General features: G+C 37.0%; 1 protein-coding gene across 1 annotated transcript in view; it reads right to left on the bottom strand.

Annotated features, from left to right (window-relative positions):
- Positions 1-22,683, bottom strand: part of LOC140155240 (uncharacterized) — an 85,398-nt gene that overhangs the window by 20,207 nt on the left and 42,508 nt on the right. Inside the window, 16 exon segments of the mRNA XM_072177994.1 lie at positions 481-664; positions 1,895-2,100; positions 2,649-2,841; positions 3,024-3,153; positions 5,983-6,161; positions 6,398-6,549; positions 6,918-7,095; positions 8,095-8,253; positions 8,706-8,822; positions 11,619-11,770; positions 13,075-13,249; positions 13,677-13,886; positions 14,700-14,803; positions 15,156-15,288; positions 16,402-16,559; positions 16,746-17,018. Of these exon segments, the coding sequence (XP_072034095.1) occupies positions 481-664; positions 1,895-2,100; positions 2,649-2,841; positions 3,024-3,153; positions 5,983-6,161; positions 6,398-6,549; positions 6,918-7,095; positions 8,095-8,253; positions 8,706-8,822; positions 11,619-11,770; positions 13,075-13,249; positions 13,677-13,886; positions 14,700-14,803; positions 15,156-15,288; positions 16,402-16,559; positions 16,746-17,018 (2,703 nt within the window).

Raw genomic sequence — 22,683 nt, 5'->3', positions numbered from 1 at the left:
GGTTGTACTAATGACGATGGTGATGTCATCTCTCTAACATATTTTTTTGTCTGACTTCATCTTCTTCTCTTTCCAGTCCTTGTTCACCTATTATCCTCGGTTCTTGGTAAGTAACCTTATTCTTCACCGATGCTGACGTTAGGGCGACATCATCTGCAAATCGTAGATCCGTTAGCATGGTTAGCATCTCTCCGTCGATGTTGATTCTTTTTCCCTCTAAATGGGAGTTTTTGAAAACATCTTCCAGCCAGTGCTGCTGTGAAAATCTTTGATGACAATGTAGTCCTCTGTCTCACTCCTCTTTCTAAGTAGTCTCACCTCTTTGGAAACATCATCAAGACTTTCTATTTCAATTGAGCTGTTTATGTCATTGCTTGTGGCGTTTAACGTTCATGTAACTGTCATCATTTTGTTTAATTTAATACTTCAGGATTGTAGATAACTAACAGGTTGTCAATTTATCATATTTACGGCACATACCATCAAATTCATATATAGTTTCTAATCCGGCTCCATTGCGGGCTATAACAGTAACGTAGTAAGTTTGGTTGTCAAACAGAAGTCCCTCTAAACTGCTATTCATGTTGGTTTGGTTGAGACCTACAAATTCAAAATCTTGAATGTCTGTAAAACCAGGCGATGTTCCTATAGCCCAATAGTAAGCCTGAAAATCAATCAAAATCTTACTAAATTAGGGAAATGTTAAATATATCAAAAGGAAATTGCTGGGCATATCCCCTCCCGTAAAATATCTTGGGATGGGGCGGAAATGACACCCTTTAAATCAAGCCTGGGATCTCCTTTATCGCACCCACCTTTAAGTCTTAAGTCACCTTAAGGGGTGGGGGGGGGGGGTAAGAATTTGGCCTGGTATCAATCACCATAGTCTATATGTTACATGCTCAGTGCTTCTTCCCGTTTTATGGATCGTTCCCGTTTACTCTGCTAGCGGGAATCCAAGTAGTAAATAAAGAAAGAAAGAAAAAGTAAATAAATAAAATATAATAATACCAATAATAATAAAGCCCTTAACTTTGAACTGGCTTTGAACAACGCGTCTACCACTGAATGAAAACATTTAAGCCGAACATGATGCAGTCATGTCTAGAGTAGAATTCACCACGACTTTTGCAGGACTTCAACCCCATTAAAAGCTATTAAACCAAGATAACACTCATTAAAAACAGCTCAACTGATTAAATCATATCTTCTCTGGTTAAATCCACACAACATATGTTTCTGCTTTACATGTACAATGGAGCAATGAGCTGGTATTATAGTTTCAGTTGGGTGAACGATTATAAAGCGAACGCTAGATCTCGAACAATTCTGTGTGGGCTTTTGTTTACGAAATAAGACAATACTCTGCTTATTGTTAACCAGCGTTCTTGAAAATGAGAAGCATGGTGGTTTGCAGACTTAACACGGTTTGGAAATAATTTCTTCATATTTTTTGGTGTTATCTGTCGTTTACATATCCTTCCTAAAACACCAAAGTACGAATATTTCCAAACACCTAAATTAGCAAAAAATTTAGGACATGTTACAAAACTATATTTTCTAGAATTTCAGAAGAGTACTTTTAATATTGGCCGGTTATTTTTCACACACCGACGTCAACTAGGCAATGTACTATTACCTATAACATACACTAAAACACCAAAGTACGAATATTTCCAAACATCTAAATTAGCTAAAAATTTAGGACATGTTACAAAACTATATTTTCTAGAATTTTAGAAGAGTACTTTTAATATTGGCCGGTTAATTTTCACACAGCGACGTTAACTAGGCAATTACCCATACTTCTAACATACGCTATTGGTAGAGGTTACGCGTCAATGGTAAGAGCACTGTGTATAGGAAAACGGACAGTAACTGCAGTATGACCTACCTGAATTTCACTTTCGGAATCCACAAATCCCCAAAACGTTTGTATTGTGTCGTTGGATGCCTGAAAGTTGGTTGGTGCCTGGTCATATATACCGGACTGAGTCACATCCAGATAAAAGTAGAAATCCAATTCAGGTGGGGTCATATCCATACTGGCTCCATTCGATGATGCTAAAGAGCTTTTCCCGTTTCCAGCTATTGCTTTAACTAATGTTAATCAAAGTTTGTCAAAGAGGTTTTTTCTATTGATTTGGTAATAGATTGAATCAAATGCGGTCAAATCCTGAAAGGATTATGACGACGCTCTGATTGAACATGAACATGTATTTATTGTGTTTTAGGGTGTTTCGTTTATGCTGGTGAGTCAACATTACGTATATCAAAGTGATAGTCGTGACCGGTTTTGGAATTCCGTTGTAACGACTTATTCATGGCTATCAAAAATTTGTGGGTGCTTCAACTCTACCAACGTATCATTTTACTTGCTATTAAATTGATGTATATCGCCTACAACATCATCTGCAACTTTTTAGTGTCCATTTTACGGTTCACAAAACGTTTATATTAACCACTTACGGATATAGCTGATCAATGATGGGATATAGGAAATAGCTTGTCTAAAAGATTCTACAGGGCTGAATCAAAATACGATGCGATTTCTACATTGGGAACACCAAATATTGGGGACGTTATCGGTATCTTTTCATGAGATGATTATACAACAGTATTAATGCATTTAAATAACCGCAATTTACCTGTGACAAAGTATTCTGCTGTGGCGACTGTTCCTGTGGTATCATTGACATATTCTGCACGTCTCTCTGGTAATGTTATGTTACGTAAAGTGAACGTAAATGGCGTAACTCCTGTGAGAAGGCACTCATCAGAACACTGGTATCGCTGACATATTGATTGGCCTTGGAAACACGGGATGCACGGACGAAGAAACTAAGAAAAGTAAATTATGGAATTAATTTCTGGTGCATACATCAACGTTCACGTGAATTAAATGCATTGGTAATTATTTGCTACTCATTACCATTTTGCTGAATCCCCTCTCTTTCTTAGGTGTTACACGTTTATTTTAGTGCAATAATGTTTCTATTCTTTATACATTTTTTACCATCTACCTCTTGGAATGGTACAAGATCCGTCTCGCCTGGAGCAGTACCCACTCCTGCCATATATGCAATGATAGGACTTCCCTTTGCACGGAATGGCTCTCCATATCGACAAGGTTGGTTAATTGCTGGAGGGACTCTGGTAAGAATGTATGATATTTTCATTGGTTAGTATACAAATATTAACTGTCTATGAGTGATGGTCGAAATATAATCACGAGGTGAAAGATGGATTGTTCCATTCCATGAGCCGGAACGAAATGGAACAATACATCTTTCACCGAGTGATTATATTTCGACCATTACACGAATTTAAGACAGTTAATATTTGTTTTATATCACGCATACATAAATTATATTACTAAAATACTATTTAAGGTAGGAAATACATTTTTTCATCAACATAACACCATGTTTTGCCGTGATATACTTCACATTTTGGGATCCACCCCATAACTAAATCGGCGAGTCTAAGAGTCCGCGCACAGCTTGGCGCAGGAGCACTACGGCAGACACTGTGATGGTAAAGACTATCACACGGAGAGGGTGATAGTAAAAATGGCAAATGGTAATCAACCAATGAACTGTCTATAATTTATGTATGAGTGATATAATTGGAAATATTACTTATCAGCTGCATTTTCAAATTGCTCCCATTGGGTACGCATGGCCAAAAAAGGGCAAAAAAAAGTGAAAAAAAGAGAGTACAATTCATGACAAATAAGCCGTGTTTCACGTGACCAATAGTTGTTGTCATGATTGAACTTTTGCGCCATATTTAACCCCCGGATTTAACCTACCAAGGAGCTACGAGCCCTAGTAAACACAATACAAAAAGAAAGTCCTGACTTATTTAACCCGTCGTTAAGCTAAACATGCAGAATCTTGTTAGCTTCAATTTGATACCCCATTTACTGCCAAAAGCTCGGCTAAATTGACAAAGATTGATACCAGTATATGACATTTGGTGCATTTCTAATCTAAAAGTTGGAGCACGCAGGAGCACGCAGGAGGCAGAGGTCAGTTACAGAGCGTCACCATAACATAGCCTAAAATGACCGCTAAGTGATATCGATTGCACCATGTCCGCGTGCATAACAGTAAAACACTGTAATCAATTAACAAATGAATCACCCACGATTTGTACGAGCACAGGGGGCTCGTCGCGGGCAATCGAGCTTGACCATGTCTAGCAATTCCGACTTCGTTATGGTTCTGATTTTTGAAAATGCACCAAATTTAAAATAGTGTTATCAATTTTGGTCAATTTAAAGCTTTTGGTAGCAAATTTGGTATTAAATGGAGCTAACAAGTCCGGCTGCCAGTGGAGTTGACGTTGTTTTGGTGTCCATAGTTTTGTTTTTGATGGATATTGCTTCTCAAGATCATCAACTTCAAAAATAAGTTTACTGGAACTCTGTCAGCATTGAACATTTTGAGATATATCGGGTCAAAGTTCACACAGAGTTCAAAATTCAAATTGCTCAAATGCTGTTGCTTCTTGTTATGGCGATCCAGAAAAAGTATACTTTTACCTATCTGAAACATTCCCTTCTGGCGTTATAAACAGAAAGGTCAAAGGTCACCATTTGACCTCCACAAGGGTCAAAACCTGAAAAATACTCAGATTTGTATGAAAATAGTCTCAAATTTTTTGTCTTCTATAAACATTAAAAAACAGAATAGTTTGCCATAGCTAAGATGTTTCATTACTATGGTAACGTGGTGACAAAATGTCAATGCCCATTGAATCATATATAGACCTGGCCCTTTTTGCTATGTTACCATGGTTACCCATGTAAGGAAGCATCATAAACAATACAAAGTATTATTTTTCTGCATGGATTTTCTATGATGAACAATTTGAGACTATTTTGGTGAAGATCGGAGCATTTTTCAGCTTTTGACCCCTGTGTCGGTCAAATCGTGACCTTTGACCTTTTACTTATAACTCCAGAAGGGTATGTCACAGATAGGTAAAAGTATACTTTTTCTGGATCGCCATGACAAGAGGAATAATTTGTTGAACTTTTCAACAGCCTTTAAGCAATTTGAATTTTGACCTCTTTGTGAACTTTGACCCGCCATATCTCAAAATGCTCAATGCTGACAGAGTTCCAGTAAACTTATTTTTGAAGTTGGTGGTCTTGAGAAGCAATATCCATCAAAAACAAAACTATGGACACCAAAACAAGCTTCTGTGGCAAAATTGAGTTTGGAAGCCGGACTAAGATACTGCACACGACCGTGTCAATTAAATGGTCATAATAATGCGCTTAGATTGCTTGGATTTATGACGGCTTACATAAGTGAGGCCTTTCTTTTTATGTTGTGTTTATTATGGCATCACGAAAAAACCTGTTTCTTAGCAAAGGCAAGGCAAGTATCGACCTGGTTGATTTCAGTGGTAGGTCATGACTCACGAGGCCTCATTTTATACACATATAATACAAATGCTACATCGTAGAGGGGAAATAGGGCAAACTATTGGCTACCCGAGGGTGAGAATTCATGCTATGTCCTTCGGTTCTGCGAGCCTAGTAGGGTCATAGCATGGTTGTGATCACCATGGGCCGATTTTTTAACCATGGCCCGAATAAGCTCGAATAGCAGTCAATGAATTAACCTATGATGTCACATGTTTACATTCAGAACACCCTCTATTGCCGGGCTCTATTGTTTCAAGCCAGGCAAAATAACACCGGAGTTTATATATGGCAGACAATAAAAATCTTTTCAAAACCCAACTTTTAAAAACCTTTGTAGCATATGTAAACAAGTTTGATAACATTTTCAGTATTTTTTGCTTTGAAAACAAAGTTAATGAAAAAAAATGAACTTCTTCCATGTAAACTATAGTGTTTTTTGCCTGGCAGTTTTGATCTCAGACCAACACAGGGCGTATGATGTTACAAAATTAATGGTCCTTATCGTTTGTATGAGGCATATGTCAGCAGGGAGTACGAACCTGGGGTTTCTAAAGTATGCTACTGCATTTGGTGGATTAAACGGATCGGAAAGGCCAGATATTATATTGTCTTCGTTCCACACATGAATCACTAGAGTTGTTGATGTTGACAACTCAGGAATACCATCAAGACTGGTCAAGAAAACATCGTCAACCAGAAGCCTCAGTTCCCATTGATCCTATGAAAGGCGACATGAACATAAACATGATAATCGGAGAGTGACACATTCAAATTATAATATTCCATAGACTGTTGATTATTGAGTATATCGATAAATTGAAATACTTGCAATATTCCATAATACAAAAAAGACAATAGACAATATCAATCTGGCAAAAGGATTCGTTCTGAAGAGTCAAGTGCTGACCACAGGGTACCGAAGTTCAGGGCTGTCAGTGCAGTATTGAAAGTTACCTGTTCAGATCCTGTTGGATATACCACAATATCTAGGGTGTAAGTGTGCCACTCATTAGATGGGTCAAAGTCGATGGGAAACGTACGCTGGATTTTAATATATTCATCCCTGAAGTATCGACACCAAAGGGTCGCTTCTGAATCATCACCAGCTGTTAAATGAACATAATAAATATAATTATGACTCATCTCAAAGACCTTAGATCGTGGTATTTAATAGGTTGTGGTATTTATCAGCTCTTGCTGTTTGTCTAACTTTGAAATAATCAATTTCATTTCATAAGGAATAGTATCGCACAACGGGTTAATTATATATATGGACAAAAATTTAATTGTATTGTATTGTATTGTATTGTATTGTATTGTATTGTATCACAGCTACGTTGATAAGGGCGGGCGCACACATGTCTAAATAGTTTACCTCTTCAACACAGAAATTTCGCATGTCGATTCCGGAAGTGAACACTGTAATATATAGTATATCTGTTAGACATATTAAAAAGTGCTAATATCTGCATACCTGGATGTAACTGAAACCCACAAGCCGTGCGTGGAATCAGATGATCTTCTCTGTACATATTGACGATAGGTTTAAAGGGATTGGTATCTGTGGAATAAGGGTCTTTTGGTGGCAAAGTAGCATCAACCATGTCTTCATTAAGAAGGAAATACTCCGTACAGTTACACCAGCATTCAGTCTGAAGCAATTATGTTACAAGGAATATGGAATCAAAGAATTATTAATACGCTTGATCTTAATTTCGAGTGTACTGTTTTGGTAGAGTTAAAATCAATGTAATTTGGCGATAGTAGAATTTATATCTTGCTGTAGATTATTCATCGAGTAGTTATCCTTGATAAGGAGGAGAGGTGATTCGAAAGAGGAGTCAGAGTCCAGCCGTGACCTTTAAAAGACTTCTGATGACTTTGAAATGACCTTGGACAAAATTGTGTTTTCGTGAAGAATGCACACACTAACCTTATATTTATTTATAACATTCGGCCGACACCAGGCAAAACCCAAAAGTGGCACAAGGGCCACTAAATTAAAGGGATGCCCTAAAACACAAACATTAAACAAACACAACAAGGAACAGGCACCTGGGTAAAAAATGACTGCAAAAGATGGCGGCTAACTAAGTTCTAGCTCATTAGATAAGGCGTTCGACTATGGTGCGACAGGTTACGTGTTCGGACCTTTGCTGTGGTTAGTACGCTCTCCCGCGAGCGTGTTTTGAGCTGTTTCACGTTTTTGAACCTTGCGTGACCTTTAACCCAACATGTTTCCCGTGACATACAGGGTCATGGTCAGTGATGATTGTGACAAAGTAAGATCAAAATCGGTTAAAAGCATGTGAGTGCTAGAGAGTTTAATGTTCCCTAGTATCCCACATGACCATTGACCGCGTTTTGTTCACTTTCATCGCATATGCTTGGATCAATGGGTCTTCTTGTCAACATTGGCTGAAGCGTTTGCCACAAGAAGCATTTTATAAGAGCGTGGATAAGAATCAGAAGCAGATTTGACAGCTCAACAAGACAGATATGATATAAGAAGATAAGAAGACCCTGTAAAAAATGAGATCATGTCTCGGCTGTGTATGTGTAATGATTGTGTAGTCGGACTATGTCACGGCTGTGTAATAAGAATTTCTTTTAGTTCCTGTAATTCTACTGGGAAAAACTGTTATTCGTACCTCATTTAATGGTCTTACAAAGCAACACGAGCATTTGTCAGTTTGCCAATCCCTTGGCTCTTCCTTGTTATATTCCCCAACAACAGAATCTGGACCATCCCAAAAGACGATGCTTGTCACTGCATTAGTTTCATTAGCTGGCGCTGCTTTGATGTCCATCTGAAAACAAAGAAGTCGTCGATGTTTAAAACTGTTAACTTCATAAAGTTTAAACTTGTTAGTCATGAACGGTCCTTCATTGCATCTACAGCCCGCATATAGAATGCACTTGAAACGTATCGGCTTCAAAAAGTAGGCTAAGAACTATCTAGGCGCCAACCAATCAGCTTTACTGTAATGATTAAAGCTGTTAATGTCATAAAAAACAAAACGAAAAAACAGACCCAAAACAACAAACAGTTTAAGGAGAGTGCTGGTCAGGACAATGCTTCCGGAAATGTGACAGGTGTAAAATTGTCTCAATAAACCATTTCTCTTGATTAAGGAATATGAATTCATCAAAAAGGCCACCCACACTTAGTAAGTTAGGATCCCGTCGTCAAGTGCAAATTGGGTGATAGAAAAACAGCACTAAGTGCTCAACTTAAAAATGAAACTTTTCGACAACCTACCATATATTGTCCCCCTCTATATATTGCAGCTTCTGTCATATAGCCACCAGTTAACATCTGAGTACGTTGGATATCTCTTTCAAGCTTAATACTCATAACATCATCAACTACATCAATCTTATGATCAAAAATAGAAAATAGTTTAGCATTAGACCATTGTTACTATTTGAAACAAATATTTTCCTCTGGGAATAATCCTAATGTATCTAATATTTACAGGTGTTCTGCAATATATTCGCATCGAGAATTGGAATAATAAGCAAAGGAATGATTAATGAATCGTGTCTACGTTGTTCACTCCCGCCACACACACAACCACAGTCTTTCTCTGTCTGTTGTACGTGTATCTCTCTCAAGAACTGTCTGTTAACAGGGGGGGGGCACTCACACGTAAAACTAAGTGGGTAAATGTTTTTCTTTGCGACAATATTGAGAAGGAAAACCATTTTAGATGGGTTTGCTTTGGTTTGCTTTATGTAGTGCTACTGCTATAATTATTCAGTAGGTGAGTAAAGTACAGGGACCCAGGGTAATTATGATCAGGATTCAACTCTAGACTAGTGTGATGCAGGTTGATATTCATAATTCTGCTTATACCTAAATGGTGTATAAGCGCTAGGCCTAAGTGATCTTGATCCAGATGTGCTGAGATACATTGCCTTTTTTGGATTAGAATAGTTTTCCTGAATCGTGATATACTTTATTTGATACACAATTTTTAACAGGAATCGAAACCGATTCTTTTGAAAATCTGGCAAAAATGCAACAAAATTAAACCTACCCTGGATCAGTTCCCGAGACCCCCATTGGCGGCTGATCAGTTCACAAGACCCCCCTTTTTGACCGGCCGATCAGTTTCTTAGACCTAGACCACAAGTTCAAAACTGGCGGTGGCACCCCCCCGGACCGTAACCCCATTTACTACCATTGAAGCAATACTGTAAAATTTCTGACAAATTTAAATTTTTAATTTTTGTCCATAAAATTATTAAATTAGTAGATGCTTCCTTCTCATTTTGAGCAGAACTAATCAGGTAATATGATTCTGTTTCTAATAGAGGCCTTGCATCCTTTTATCGATTGGCTCCAAACAAAGGATTTGAACCGGTGTCCTTCACCGTAATCATGACGCAGTACAGTCTATTCAATCAAATGTTGTCATCAACCTATTATTTGATCGTAGTGCATCTGTCGAGGTAGATTGCAATCATGCTTTTGTTGAATGCATTTGAGTAGTCCGCCATATTTACGGTATGATACGTCATATGCACAGCCTCTATTCCTTAGGCGACCAAAATAACCCATGCTCTATGAGCCACACCGACCCAGATTTTGTGTTTTGATAATTTTTGTTTTTATATCTTGTTTTTTGGCCGAATATGATTGATTTTCACAGAAATTGTTGAAAAAAAATCATCAAAAAAAAAATCAAATGTGTTTGCAAAATTGTACAGATTTTTTTCAGATTTCTTCAAGCTTTCTGTGATTTTTTGGGTCATTCAGGCTGTAGAACAGAGTTTGTTTCTTCGCCTTATAGCTTTTAGGATTAGATAGTCTCGTAGAAAGACCTAACCCTAAAATATCTTACTGAGTGTAAACTTGGTTGTGACTATTATATTTCGCAATGGTCTCAAATTGATATAGAACTCCAAAAAATTGTTTACAGTATGTAGAAAATTTTGTTACCACGGAAACACGACAAAATAGGACTAAATGGGTACTGACCAACAAAATGTCCTACATTGACAACAGGGCCTTGCCTGGAAAACAGGGGTTACAATAAGAGGATGATTTAAAGGCCCTTTCAGTGATTTCACAGGAACATTAAAAAAAATGGAAATTTGTCAGAGTTGCTTAGAAATAAAGAATAAGTCTACAGAATTTCATTAAACCACTTTTCCCCTGAATACATCGACAAATTAGTCAAAAAACAGAAGGTTTAGAAAGGTTTTCTACTTCAACTCAGATCGACTCGAGAAAATCGAGATTTTCGTACAGTGCGCCACCAATCGACTGGAAAAACTTCCTAGTCCAGTGTTTCTAACACGGGGAAGTAGAGTCTAAATTGATTTAAAACAGACGCTTAATTTTTGTAGTAGAAAACAAAATAAGCAATTAAAGGTCACCGAGGCAAACTAACGGTCAATTCAAATATGAAAAACAGTTAAAATTGTGTATTTTGTTTAAAATAGTAGCTACTGATGTAATAAGTAGTAGAAACAATACGCAACGCGTGTTGGTACGTGGAGAGTGAGCTTCTTTCGATCTCGAGTCGGACTTTTTGTACTGTCAGTATCAGAAGTCCAGAATCATGCAAATGCTTTATTTTGTCTAAAATACACGGCTTTCGACCGAACCACTAGCAGGCTATGTTAGCACATCTATGCCAATTACAAAGGTACCAAAATCTGAATTTTGATGATTTTTACGATCGTCCGGATGAGCAAATCACTGAATGGGCCTTTAAGGAAGCCCCATCATGCACTGCAAAAGTGTTATCACTAGAGTTTCAACTGCCACTTTACTTTTCAAATCCCATTGAACTCTGTGCAAAACATGTTGTTTTAGAATTGTGCGTGTGTCATTATTACTTGGTCGATTTCAGAACAAAAGTGATGTGTGTTTAAAGGATAATTCTCACCTTCTGTAGATAACATAAAATGTGAAATCGACTAGCATATTCACAGCGTTTTTGATGTAAATATAACTGTACAAATTCAAATTAAACCATGCACGTGCAGTACGTCTACATGCAGTGGGCGAGTAGTGGTGTCATGTTCGCTCACACAGCTATGCTAACCGCAAGTAACATAGTGGCCCGGCATAGTGGAATGTTGGGAAGTGCTTAAATCATCCTCTGGGTTACAATAAAGAATGAAAGCAAATGGGACAATCTGAGAATATAAAAAATACTTGTTCTTTGTGATACTGCAAATCCCATTGTGCTCCGTCCATGTTCCACAATCCACGATGCTCCAGATGCTTCCAATAGTTAAGATTTGTGAAGTCAAGCAGTCTTTGAGGGCACGAGTCTCCTTTAGGATTGGCATAATGCAAGAAACTCCCTACACGAAAAACAAAACATTGTCAATGAAACAAAACATATACATAAACAACGAAATTGATAAAGTGCAGCTGACAAAAGTCGACAAAACGTAATCACGGAAGGAAAGACAGAAAAATCAAAAAGAGAAAAAAATATATGTCCCGTGAAACTGCATGAGGAGAAGGAGGTAAAAACCTAAAACAGAAAAAAATTATAATATTCAGCCTCAGTCCCGCGTTCAAGTGGGAAATGGTGTCCACTATTATATGGTAATTTTTCCCGCTGAGCACGATTCTGAACGCTAATAATTGATCAAATTTGCAGCCTACATATTATTTTAACTTGGAAAAATATATGGTCAAAGCAGCCATCTTTTTTTGAAAGTTGTTCAGTTGAATTCGATCGAAACATATATAATTAGACACCAAGATAATTGAAATTGGACACTCTTAATCGTTTTAGTAAATTGACAGGAGGACCCCTACCCATAGAAAGGCATTTTGGCCACATTTGATCTATTATTTAGAGGTTAATAACTGCGCATCGGTTATTTGGAGGGCATTAGAAAAATCTAAACATTTTGCCTTTGGAACCGAGGAATATCCTGAGGGCGCAGCCCCGAGGATATTCCGAGGTCCAAAGCAAAATGTTTAGATTTTTCACAATGCCCGACATATTACCGATGCAAAGTTATTAACCTCATTCATAACTTTCGTCACTTTAATCTCTTCAACTTACAAAATAACACAAAATTTTGCTCAAAAGTTGATAAAAATAGATGATTTTTACATCTTCCCTTTCCAAAAATCGATCAGGCTAAAACATGACGACCAATAACAAAAGTGCGTATCACAATCTGTGCAAATATGGTATCGCGCAATCCAAATACGGCAGCCAGCGCGCGCGAAGTTTGTTCGACGCACAACAACACGCAAACGCCGGTCAATTGTGTGCGACATTGGAACAATTACGCATTTTGCGGTCAATTGTGAGATATTAATGACCTCGATTTGCGTTCGCGTTTTCACAAATAACTAAATGTAATTGGATCGCAACCATCGCGTTTATTAATGAGGTTATGAATAGCTTTTAAAATCGTGTTCAGTGGGAGAAATCACAATAGGATCAACTGTCTACATAATATGGACACCATTTGACACAAGCACGGGTCTAAGACTAACTATTAGCTTTGTGGGATTGACTTCAGTAGGTTTTAGTAACCAGTGAAGATATTGGTTTTTTTTCCCTGAAATTGCTTCTGGTTCACAAATGTGTATGGCTAGAATCTAAACCACCGCATATTGTACGTATATATCTATCTACCTGAAATTTGATGCGGGTTTCCATGGTACATTTCATCCATTCTGAAGTCTAGGCCATCTACGACAAAGCCTGCAGACAGTTCAGAAGTGTCAAGAAGTACTGGAGATGATCTGGTTGTAGTCGTAATACCTGCACCATTTACTGCTTCGAGCTCAACAAAATAGGGTGTGGTTTCCTATGTTAAAGGGAAACAATGTTATTTATCACTAAAATTATGCGTACGGGAATGTTTTTACTTTATTTCCACCATAAGCATACGAAGGCATAATATTCGTGGAAAGGGAATAATCCAAGGGATGCAACAAGGTTGGGCAAATATAACCTTTTCCTGAATAACGCCCAAAATATCAAGACACTTGGAAACTGTCATTTCGGCCCATGTGCATGATTATTCTCGGTGGGGAAAAACCACCCAAAACTTTCGTTTTGATATATTATTGGCCTGCGGTTTGTGTAGTTAAATGGCTAAAACTGGAAAAGTATGGCTCCTGCAATCCAATGCGCCTTTAAGTTCGAATATAAGTGGACAAGAATGGCAAGTAAAAGTAATGAATATACATATTTGCAACTCGGTTAAGTTTTGAATAAAGACGGCAGCTTACTTGTAGGCTTAAGTCAACAAACTGGTAGCTGGTGTAGTTTGCTTCAAGTTCCATCCAGTCTACGATTGCGTATAATGCGTTTTCATCTGCTTCACGACATGTCGATGCCCTTAAAAGGCGAATGTTATACATTGCAATGTCACTTTCGGGATCAAAATAGCCTTTCCAATAAGCTGGTATGAACTCCAATGAAGAAGTGTACGATACAGGCTGGAAATGTGAGTCAATTGCATAGCATAAGTTTCTTATTTGTTATTAAGATAAGGTTAAAGGATTTAATTTTTACTAAAAATGTAGTTTGAGCACCATGATCGTCACGTGTAAGTACGAGCGTGATCACTATCCTCACCATCATTACTTTCATTGGAGTTATCATCATCATCATCATCATCATCATCATCATCATTATCATCATCATAATGTCAGCTTTCAAATTAAGGAAGAAAAATGACGAAAAACATCTAACAATTGTAATATCCTGTCCTTTTGATAAGACATACATCTTGTTATCATAATGCTATTAGCATTGAACTAATTTTCCAGTATAATTATGTTAATTGTATTGCTATAGTTTCTGTGTTGTAAGTTTTCTACATTTTCAAGGACCACTTTAGAAAGAAGCCTTTTAAAAAGCTTATTGTAAATATATCACAATTGTAACATGATTATGTCATACATCGCAGTCGGTTAAAGACATTTCCGATTTAATACATATAATTGATTGTAGATTGTCAAAAGTGTTGGGACACTTTCAACAGGGTAATGTAAATGAGACCCCCCTCATTCCCTCAAATAATGTTGAATCATGTAATTTTGCTCATGTGCGCCTAGCAGTATCCGAAATTGACACATTTGGAAAAGGAAAGGGGAGGTCTGGGAGGTTAGGGTAGGGTTTAGGCTTAACACCAATAAAGTAGCATTTTAGCATGTTAAAAATGACGGAATTACGCCATAACATGATATGATTTTTCCATAGATGTCCCAACACATTTTGATGAGGATTGTAGTTTGAATGCAAATTACCATATTATAATATGGACCAATCCGCAAGCGTCCCTCCGTAGATGCTGTTACATCAACAGTAAATTGAACAGTAGTATGGTTGCATATTCCAGACTGATCAACACCTGAAGAGTGTAATATGATATACATTTTTTTATTGTAATGAGATAGTTAAGTATTAGAGTTGGCAACATTCTATTACACCAATTGAAATCTTCATTGATAATTAAAAATAAACCGAAATAAAAAACACAAACGCATAAAAATATGTAGAGTAAAATGACATGAGGCATTATGGAGCCCACAGATATGAACCTCTGTGATTTCTGAGTTGCTGACACACCATTAGTTGTTCTACAAATGACATGATGAAAAATATTCACTCTAACTACAGTTGATGTGTTCAAACTTGTGCATTTGTGCTTAAGGGGGTACATATTCACTCATTTTAGGGTATGTTTTGAATTTTAAACGTACCTATAACAGTTGCAAAATATTTCCTGGCTTGTGTGAGATTCAAATTAGTCACTTTAAGATGGGTATCCAGTCCAACATTACTGAATGTAGAAGTATCGTACTCACTATACACATCGTTTTTTACTCCGTGTACCTGTGTTAAAAATAACATTTCTTTCAATCATTATCTGAAGATATGCATCGCACAAAAAGAAAGTTCACGCTTGCTTGAAGGGTATTTTTTACTATGATAATTATATTGCAAACTCTACCATTGGTATGAATGTATGCAGAATTTTGTTACCTGCAGTTTGATACCTCACTTGCGTCAAACGAATTCGAGGCCTTCCCGATTTCAACGAATTTATGAACATTGGTGCGATTCGAAAAGTTGTATATTGAAAGAGATTTTGCGGTGTAAAATTGCTTAAAGCCATGTTGTAACATTTCTATAAAAAATAATTTAGTATTTCTTTTCAATAAAATATTAGCTTTTATTGTCAGATATGTCCCCTTTTAATTTTGAGCCGAGCAACTGAGGTAAAGCAAAGAAAATTGGAATAAACTACCAGCGCCGATGTTGTCAATGCGTACCACTCCGTCGGTCGAGCTACAGCACGGTCCTTTGATGTCTCCCGCACGCCATGTACGTACTGTGTTATGAATATCGCGGGCGCGTTCGACTAATATTCCATCGTAACAAACGAAGGTTCCAGCTCTTTATTCAAAATCTCTGATTTTGATCAAACTACAGCACCGCACCTAAAGTCTTTATTTTTGCAGGGTATGTTAGTTTAATAAAGTACATTACAATTGTGTAAAAAAAAAAAAAGAATTAAAAAAATATTGAGGGCGTCCTCCTCAGCAAATGTTAGAATATGGCTTTAATCTGTGATGCTGTACTCGCTTGAGTGAGCGGCGGTCAACGTGTGTTATTGATCGGTAGGACACTGCATTAACAGCGGGTTTTTCAATTAGTAGAGTATTGTGCATGGTTTAGTACCCATTAAATCGTATCAGGAATATAGATGCAACTTTTCAAATCGCATAAATCACCAAGGGAGGTATAAAACTGTAGCTAATAATATTCTCCATACATCCATATCAATTTGATTGCTTTTCATCAATCGCAATGAAACATGTGATCCGTCGAAGTGCGGACCTTCTTTCGGTGCTATGTTTATTTACTAACAATATCAATAGTATTTAAATTTACTTATCGATTCAAATTACTTTTCAATTCAGAAGCACTGTTATTTCAACCTACCAGAAGAACATTTTCACAGTTAAGTTTTGAAGCTGCATCTTCGCTACTAGTTATTCCAACATAATAGAAAAACATGGATAGACTGGACTCGAAATCGGACCACGCAATATCGACAGTAGTAAGAGAATTGACATAGGTGTTAACATTCACTTCCCCAGCTGAAAATGTAAATCAAAACAAAAGAGCAATTAGTAAACTTTTCTTTTTTTATACCGTTTATTTATAGCAATAACCACCAATACTTAGTTATCAACATGTTTCAGTTCGAGTTATTTTTACGTATTTCAGATTTATCGTTTAACTTGCATCGTTTTAGTAAAAAAATGATAAATTTAACACATTACGGGTAACCATGCTTTCAACTCCTGGCGTTATTCCACTTGATGAAACTTCAGCTGTTGAGAAACTAGCACTGTATCCACGAACAGTTACATAGTAAAGAGAGCCCCTGGGTTGGAGATCGAGATGTTCAAATGTTACGCTCGTATTTAAACCAACATTTGTGAAAGCCACGATGTTTTCTCGAGTCTTAGGATAACGTTTATCAGTGCCGACAGCAGCTTCATAGAAGTCTACTGCTTGATGTCCCATAGTGTTGCGTGCGATCTCATCATTACCTAGACAAACATATTGACAAGTATATAAAGAAAAACAAAGATATTAATGGCAATTCATTAGTATATTCAGATTTGAAAATGGGAGTATAATTATTTATGCGAGTATGTTTTTTATTCAAATGAAAGAACAGTGGACTCGCAATCCAAACATGTCGGTTCGAATTCCACTTTTTTGCGCCATTTCTCTATTTGTATTTATCACCTTCACTGATCATCAATTTCATTACCCTTTACTCGCTTCCCGGGTTGTATCGAAATGAGGTAACAAAGCTTCATGGCTCTGACCACGGCTCTGACCAGCATCGAGCAAAGGTTTTGTATATTGGGATCGAGATGCATTATAGGGATGGATATCTCAGATGGTAGAGCACTGGACTCGAAATCCAGAGGTAGCCAGTTCGAATTGGGCTATTCCAGATGTATTCCGCACCCCCCCTATGGAAGACATTTAAAAAAATACAATTCCAGCTGGAATTGAGATGTGTCCAGAATTCCAGCAGTCATTTTTAACACAGATTCCGGCTGGAGGGTATGGAAGACATTGAGATTAGGTGAAATTCCGGCTGCTAAAATTAACAAAAAAACAAGAGTGGGGATTGTGAAAGGCCATGATGTGCCTATGGAAGACATTCATATTTCTTAATATTCCGGCTGGAAAATGGTAAAAAATGCTCAAATTGGGCTATTACGCATAAAGCAGATAACAAATCAATAAATATATGAGAAGTCTATAAAGACCCTATGGAAGACATTGGCATTTATGTGATTTCCGGCAGGAAGGGGAAAAAATGCTCCCATTCCAGATGGACCCTATGGAAGACATTTGCCTTACTTTCAAATCCGGCTGGAAAATGGGAAAAATTCTCGAATTCCAGTTGGACCCTATGGAAGACATTCGGCTTCCATTCAAATCCAGCTGGAAAATGGGAAAAATGCTCAAATTCCAGCTGGACCCTATGGAAGACATTCGCCTTCCATTCAAATCCGGCTGGAAAATTGGGAAAATGCTCAAATTCCAGCTGATTTGTTTAAAATTGTTTATATTTAGAACACCAGCATGATCAAACCTATGTAAGGCTTAAAGGGGTGTGTCATAACAGCACTTTTGGGAATTGTAATAGTGCAGTTACGACATCAACACAATGGAAGGCAAAACACCTTTCTTGTTTTATTTGTTCTAACAATTAGGTCATATTTTGCTTGAGTAATTCATTTATTTTGGGTTTTATCATAAGTACATATTTAAGCAAGAAACTGACAGAAAATTAGGTATCAGAATTTTATATCTTCTGTAACTCAAGTACTATACCTCTAGCTCTGTCTCAGCCTGGAAAAATAACTTGTAGGCCTTCTACTCATGAACCACCAACAGTTGCAGGAGCATAGCATTTATGGTAAAAACTGAGCACAGTAAAAATCAAGCTCGGGCTCTGTCCTCGATGTCAGTTGGACTACCATCGCTAGACTATTTTCTCAGGGGGTGTACAGAGATATTGGGCTATTCCATTTGAATTCAACACACCCCCCTGTGGAAGATTTTGGAATTCCAACCAAAATTCATCCATTTGAACTATTCCAGATCCAACCGTTTTTATCTAAAATTGTAGAAAAGGTGTGGAAGATTTTGGAATTCCAACCAAATTAAACGGTTTAGGCAATTCCAAATCCAACCAGAATTTGTGGAAAAGGTGGAGGAAAATTCAGAATTCCAAGCACATTTAACAGTCGAGCCATTCCAAATCCAGTAATTTTTTCAAAATGTACCTGAGAGGTGTGGAAGATTTTGGAATTTAACACAGTCGAGCCATTCCAAATCCAACCATTTTCCCAATGTACATCAAAAGGTGTGAAAGATTCAAATTTGACTATGGCCAAACATAGCCCAACTGGGAAAGTATATTGTACATCATACACAGTTACCTTAGGGGTTGTGCAATTATTATGACTTTTACCATCATTCATCAATTATTATAACTAGCGATCACCCGTCTTGCGCGGTCAGAGTCTTTCGCGGTTTGTAAATTTTTTTATATTTTGTGAACATGTAAATGTTTTATTTAATGTGATTAATGGTATGAGAGGAGATTATATATATCTCAATTTGCAAACATTAAATGCTCTATGAATGTGTGCCCAAAATTGCTTTACCCCCCCCCACAAAAACAAAAAGTGCTTCCCCTTTCAACTAGCCAAAAATTCTTGTCCACCCAATTTTCCCTCCCCAGGACCATAATTATTGCACTACCTCTAGGTCTGTGATTGACAGCATTTAATTATAGAATTTTTGCAACAAGCTATACATAGGTCATCTCAGGACAAAATGTTCCCCACCCAGATCTGATTGACATCTAGAACCTGAGACACAGCCTCATTTCTCATGACATAGTTCAAAATTTTTCAACTGAAATCTAATACAATATTAAACCCCAAATTACTGAGAATGAGATACAGGCAAGGGCAGATCATAATTAAATCTGACAGGTAACAAGTTTATTCTTAGTGGTTTACACACATTCCACACAGTAAAAGTAAATCCCTGTTCATGGTCAAATGTGCTGAATGATATTCAGTATAAATATTGTGTTTTGAATGTTCATGAAATCACAGATCCTGGAAATGAAATCAAAAAAATGTGCAAAATTGAGCCTGGGAAATTGAGCAAAATGATATTATTTTAGATTGAAACTGGCTTAATAATATCACAGATGATATTTTCATTGAGGCCGCTTCCAGGCAATACAGTATTTAATACAGTACAGTACAGTATTAACATTTTCTATGCCAATTAAACAACAAGTTTACCACCATTATTTCACTTTTTCACTTTTCTATATTTTTTCCTTGAACAAAACTAAACTTAAACATGTTAAATGACAGCCCATATTTGGTAACAAGTAAATTTCTCTGTATGAAATATGTCTGCTCTATTTTGAAATTTGCTGTGAGAAATTTTCTGCTCTTAGTCTTGTTTGTTTCATGCAATTAATTTTACAGAATTTGTTGTTTTGTTTTACACCGATGCATAAAAAAAAATCTCTACCCAACTCTGTATAGGTATAGGCCTATATAGGTTTTCTCAGTTAATTTAACACATTTTTCGTTATATTTAATATCCTGTTAAGTTTGAATTCGTCCATAAAATTTGGAAGTGTCTATTTGTAAACTTAAATTTCGTCTTTGGTCAAATGAATTCATATTTTGATCAAAAAGATTCATACAATGTTCATTTTTAAATCCCATTGAATTTGTCTCACCTGTTGCACGGACAGTACTTGCACAAATATAATTAGTCTTTGTTCATTAATTTACATGCTTTGATCAAAACAAATTTGTCCTCCATATATGTTATAATAATGCATTGTGGGCCTTCAATTTTTGGATTGCAGCTTAGATTTGAACCACTGGTCTTGAGTTCTCACCTTACAATATACAATAAACGGAATTTATATAGCGCCTTAGCATAAGTATGAACAAAGCGCTTTACAATGATCTTAAAAGTACAACTTACACTACATCTTAGGCTACAGTAAAATGTACAACTTAATTAAAAATAAAAAACTTAGTTTGGAAACAAATAGGTTTTTTCAGATTAGATTTAAAAGTGGCCAGACTATGTGAAGTATGAAGTTTTACAGGTAATTTGTTCCAGAGAGCTGGCACAGAATTGCAGAAGGCATTATTCCCATATGATGTGTGAGTTCTTTTACATTCAAGCAGACTGCCATCAGCATGTGATCGTAGGAACATACCACCAGAAAAAGTGTGAGATTTTAGGAGATTTTGTATGTACAGTGGTGTTGTTTCATGTCTACTTTTATAAGCGAATGTGAGTAGTTTGTAGGTAATACGCTCATTTACTGGAAGCCAGTGAAGCTCTTTCAAAAGAGGAGTGGTGTGTTCCATACGGTTTGCCTTGAAAACAAGTCTGGCAGCTCTGTTTTGTATTTTTTGTATTTTTTGTGTGTTTTTTACAGTTGTTCCATATAATAAAGAGTTACAATAATCAATTCGAGAAATAACAAGTGAGCGGACAGCATGGTTGCAAGTATCTTTATCAATATAACAGCGAATGCGTCCTATATTACGAAGATGATAATTTAAAGAGCGAGAGACAGCAGATATTTGAGATGACATAGACATGGTTGAATCAAAAAGAACTCCAAGGTTGCGCACAGAATCAGATGGTTTGATAATTGTTCCACATACGTTAAGAGTTGGTTCATATATATATATTTCAAATTATATGCAGGAGCTAGCAACAAAGAATTCGGTTTTATCTTCATTCAGTTTAAGCTTATTTACATTCATCCAATTCTTGATTTCAGCATACATGATTCCAATTTGAAAAGTGCAGTTACACTATCTCCAGGTATGCGGGGATTAAATTCTGTATATATTTGTGTATCATTTGCATATATGTGATAGTTCAATCTGTGTTTCTGGATAATTTTTCCAAGTGGGTATGTGTAGTAGCTAAACATCCCAGGACCTACCACTGATCCCTGGGGTAGGCCAAATTCCATTGTTTGAGTTTTAGAAAAATCACCACCTATACCAACTTGGCTATTGCGTCCTTTGAGGTAGGAGAGAGTATCCAGGATCGCACGGCTCCATTAATGCCAAGAGATTTTTCAAGTCTATCATTCAAAATATCAAAATCAATAGTGTCAAAAGCTGCACTTAGATCTAATAATACAAGATAAACAGCTTTTTTGTTGTCCAGTGCACATAAAATATCATTTTCACTTTCAGAAGAGCAGTTTCTGTTCCATGATTAGGCTTGTAAGCAGATTGGTAAGGCTCCAGCAAACAATTCGTAGACATATGGGAAAACATCTGTGACATAACACATTTTTCCATAATTTTTGAAAAACATTTAATATTGGAGACAGGCCTATAATTTTTAAGTTCATTAGGATCCAGGGTGCTTTCTTTATCAGCCGCGGATCCAGAGAGTAAAAAATACGGGGGGCGCAAAATACATGAGATTTCTAGAGGGCGACGAACCATATGGCCGTGAAGCGGTCATCGCGTCAGGTTGCGCGACGCAGGGGGTGTCTGAGGGGGATGTGCCCCCTCAGGAGTGAGAAACTTTTGCCAAATGAAGACCTAATTGAAGCCATTTGGTGGACCATTTTGACACTATTATTGTGTAAAATTTGAGCTTGAAAGAGTGGAAAATTTGTGAAATGACCATCAGCTCATTTTCCATTTGTGGACAAGTTTGCAATATTAGGCCTATTATATAAATTCAATTGCTTGTGCGACGCAGGGGGTGTCTGAGGGGGATGTGCCCCCCTCAGGAGTGAGAAACTTTTGCAAAATGAAGACCTAATTGAAGCCATTTGGTGGACCATTTTGACACTATTATTGTGTAAAATTTGAGCTTGAAAGAGCGGAAAATTTGTGAAATGACGATCAGCTCATTTTCCATTTGTGGACAAGTTTTCAATATTATTATATAAATTCAATTGCTTGTGCAACGCAGGGGGGTGTCTGAGGGGGATGTGCCCCCCTCAGAAGTGAGAAACTTTTGCAAAATGAAGACCTAATTGAAGCCATTTGGTGGACCATTTTGACACTATTATTGTGTAAAATTTGAGTTTAAAATAGCGGAAAATTTGTGAAATTACCATGACGGGGCTCATTTCACATTCATGGAGAT

This window comes from Amphiura filiformis, chromosome 6 (genome assembly GCF_039555335.1).
Source record: "Amphiura filiformis chromosome 6, Afil_fr2py, whole genome shotgun sequence".
In the NCBI taxonomy this organism is placed as follows: Eukaryota; Metazoa; Echinodermata; class Ophiuroidea; order Amphilepidida; family Amphiuridae; genus Amphiura; species Amphiura filiformis.
This window is presented reverse-complemented; position numbering and strand designations above follow the sequence as displayed.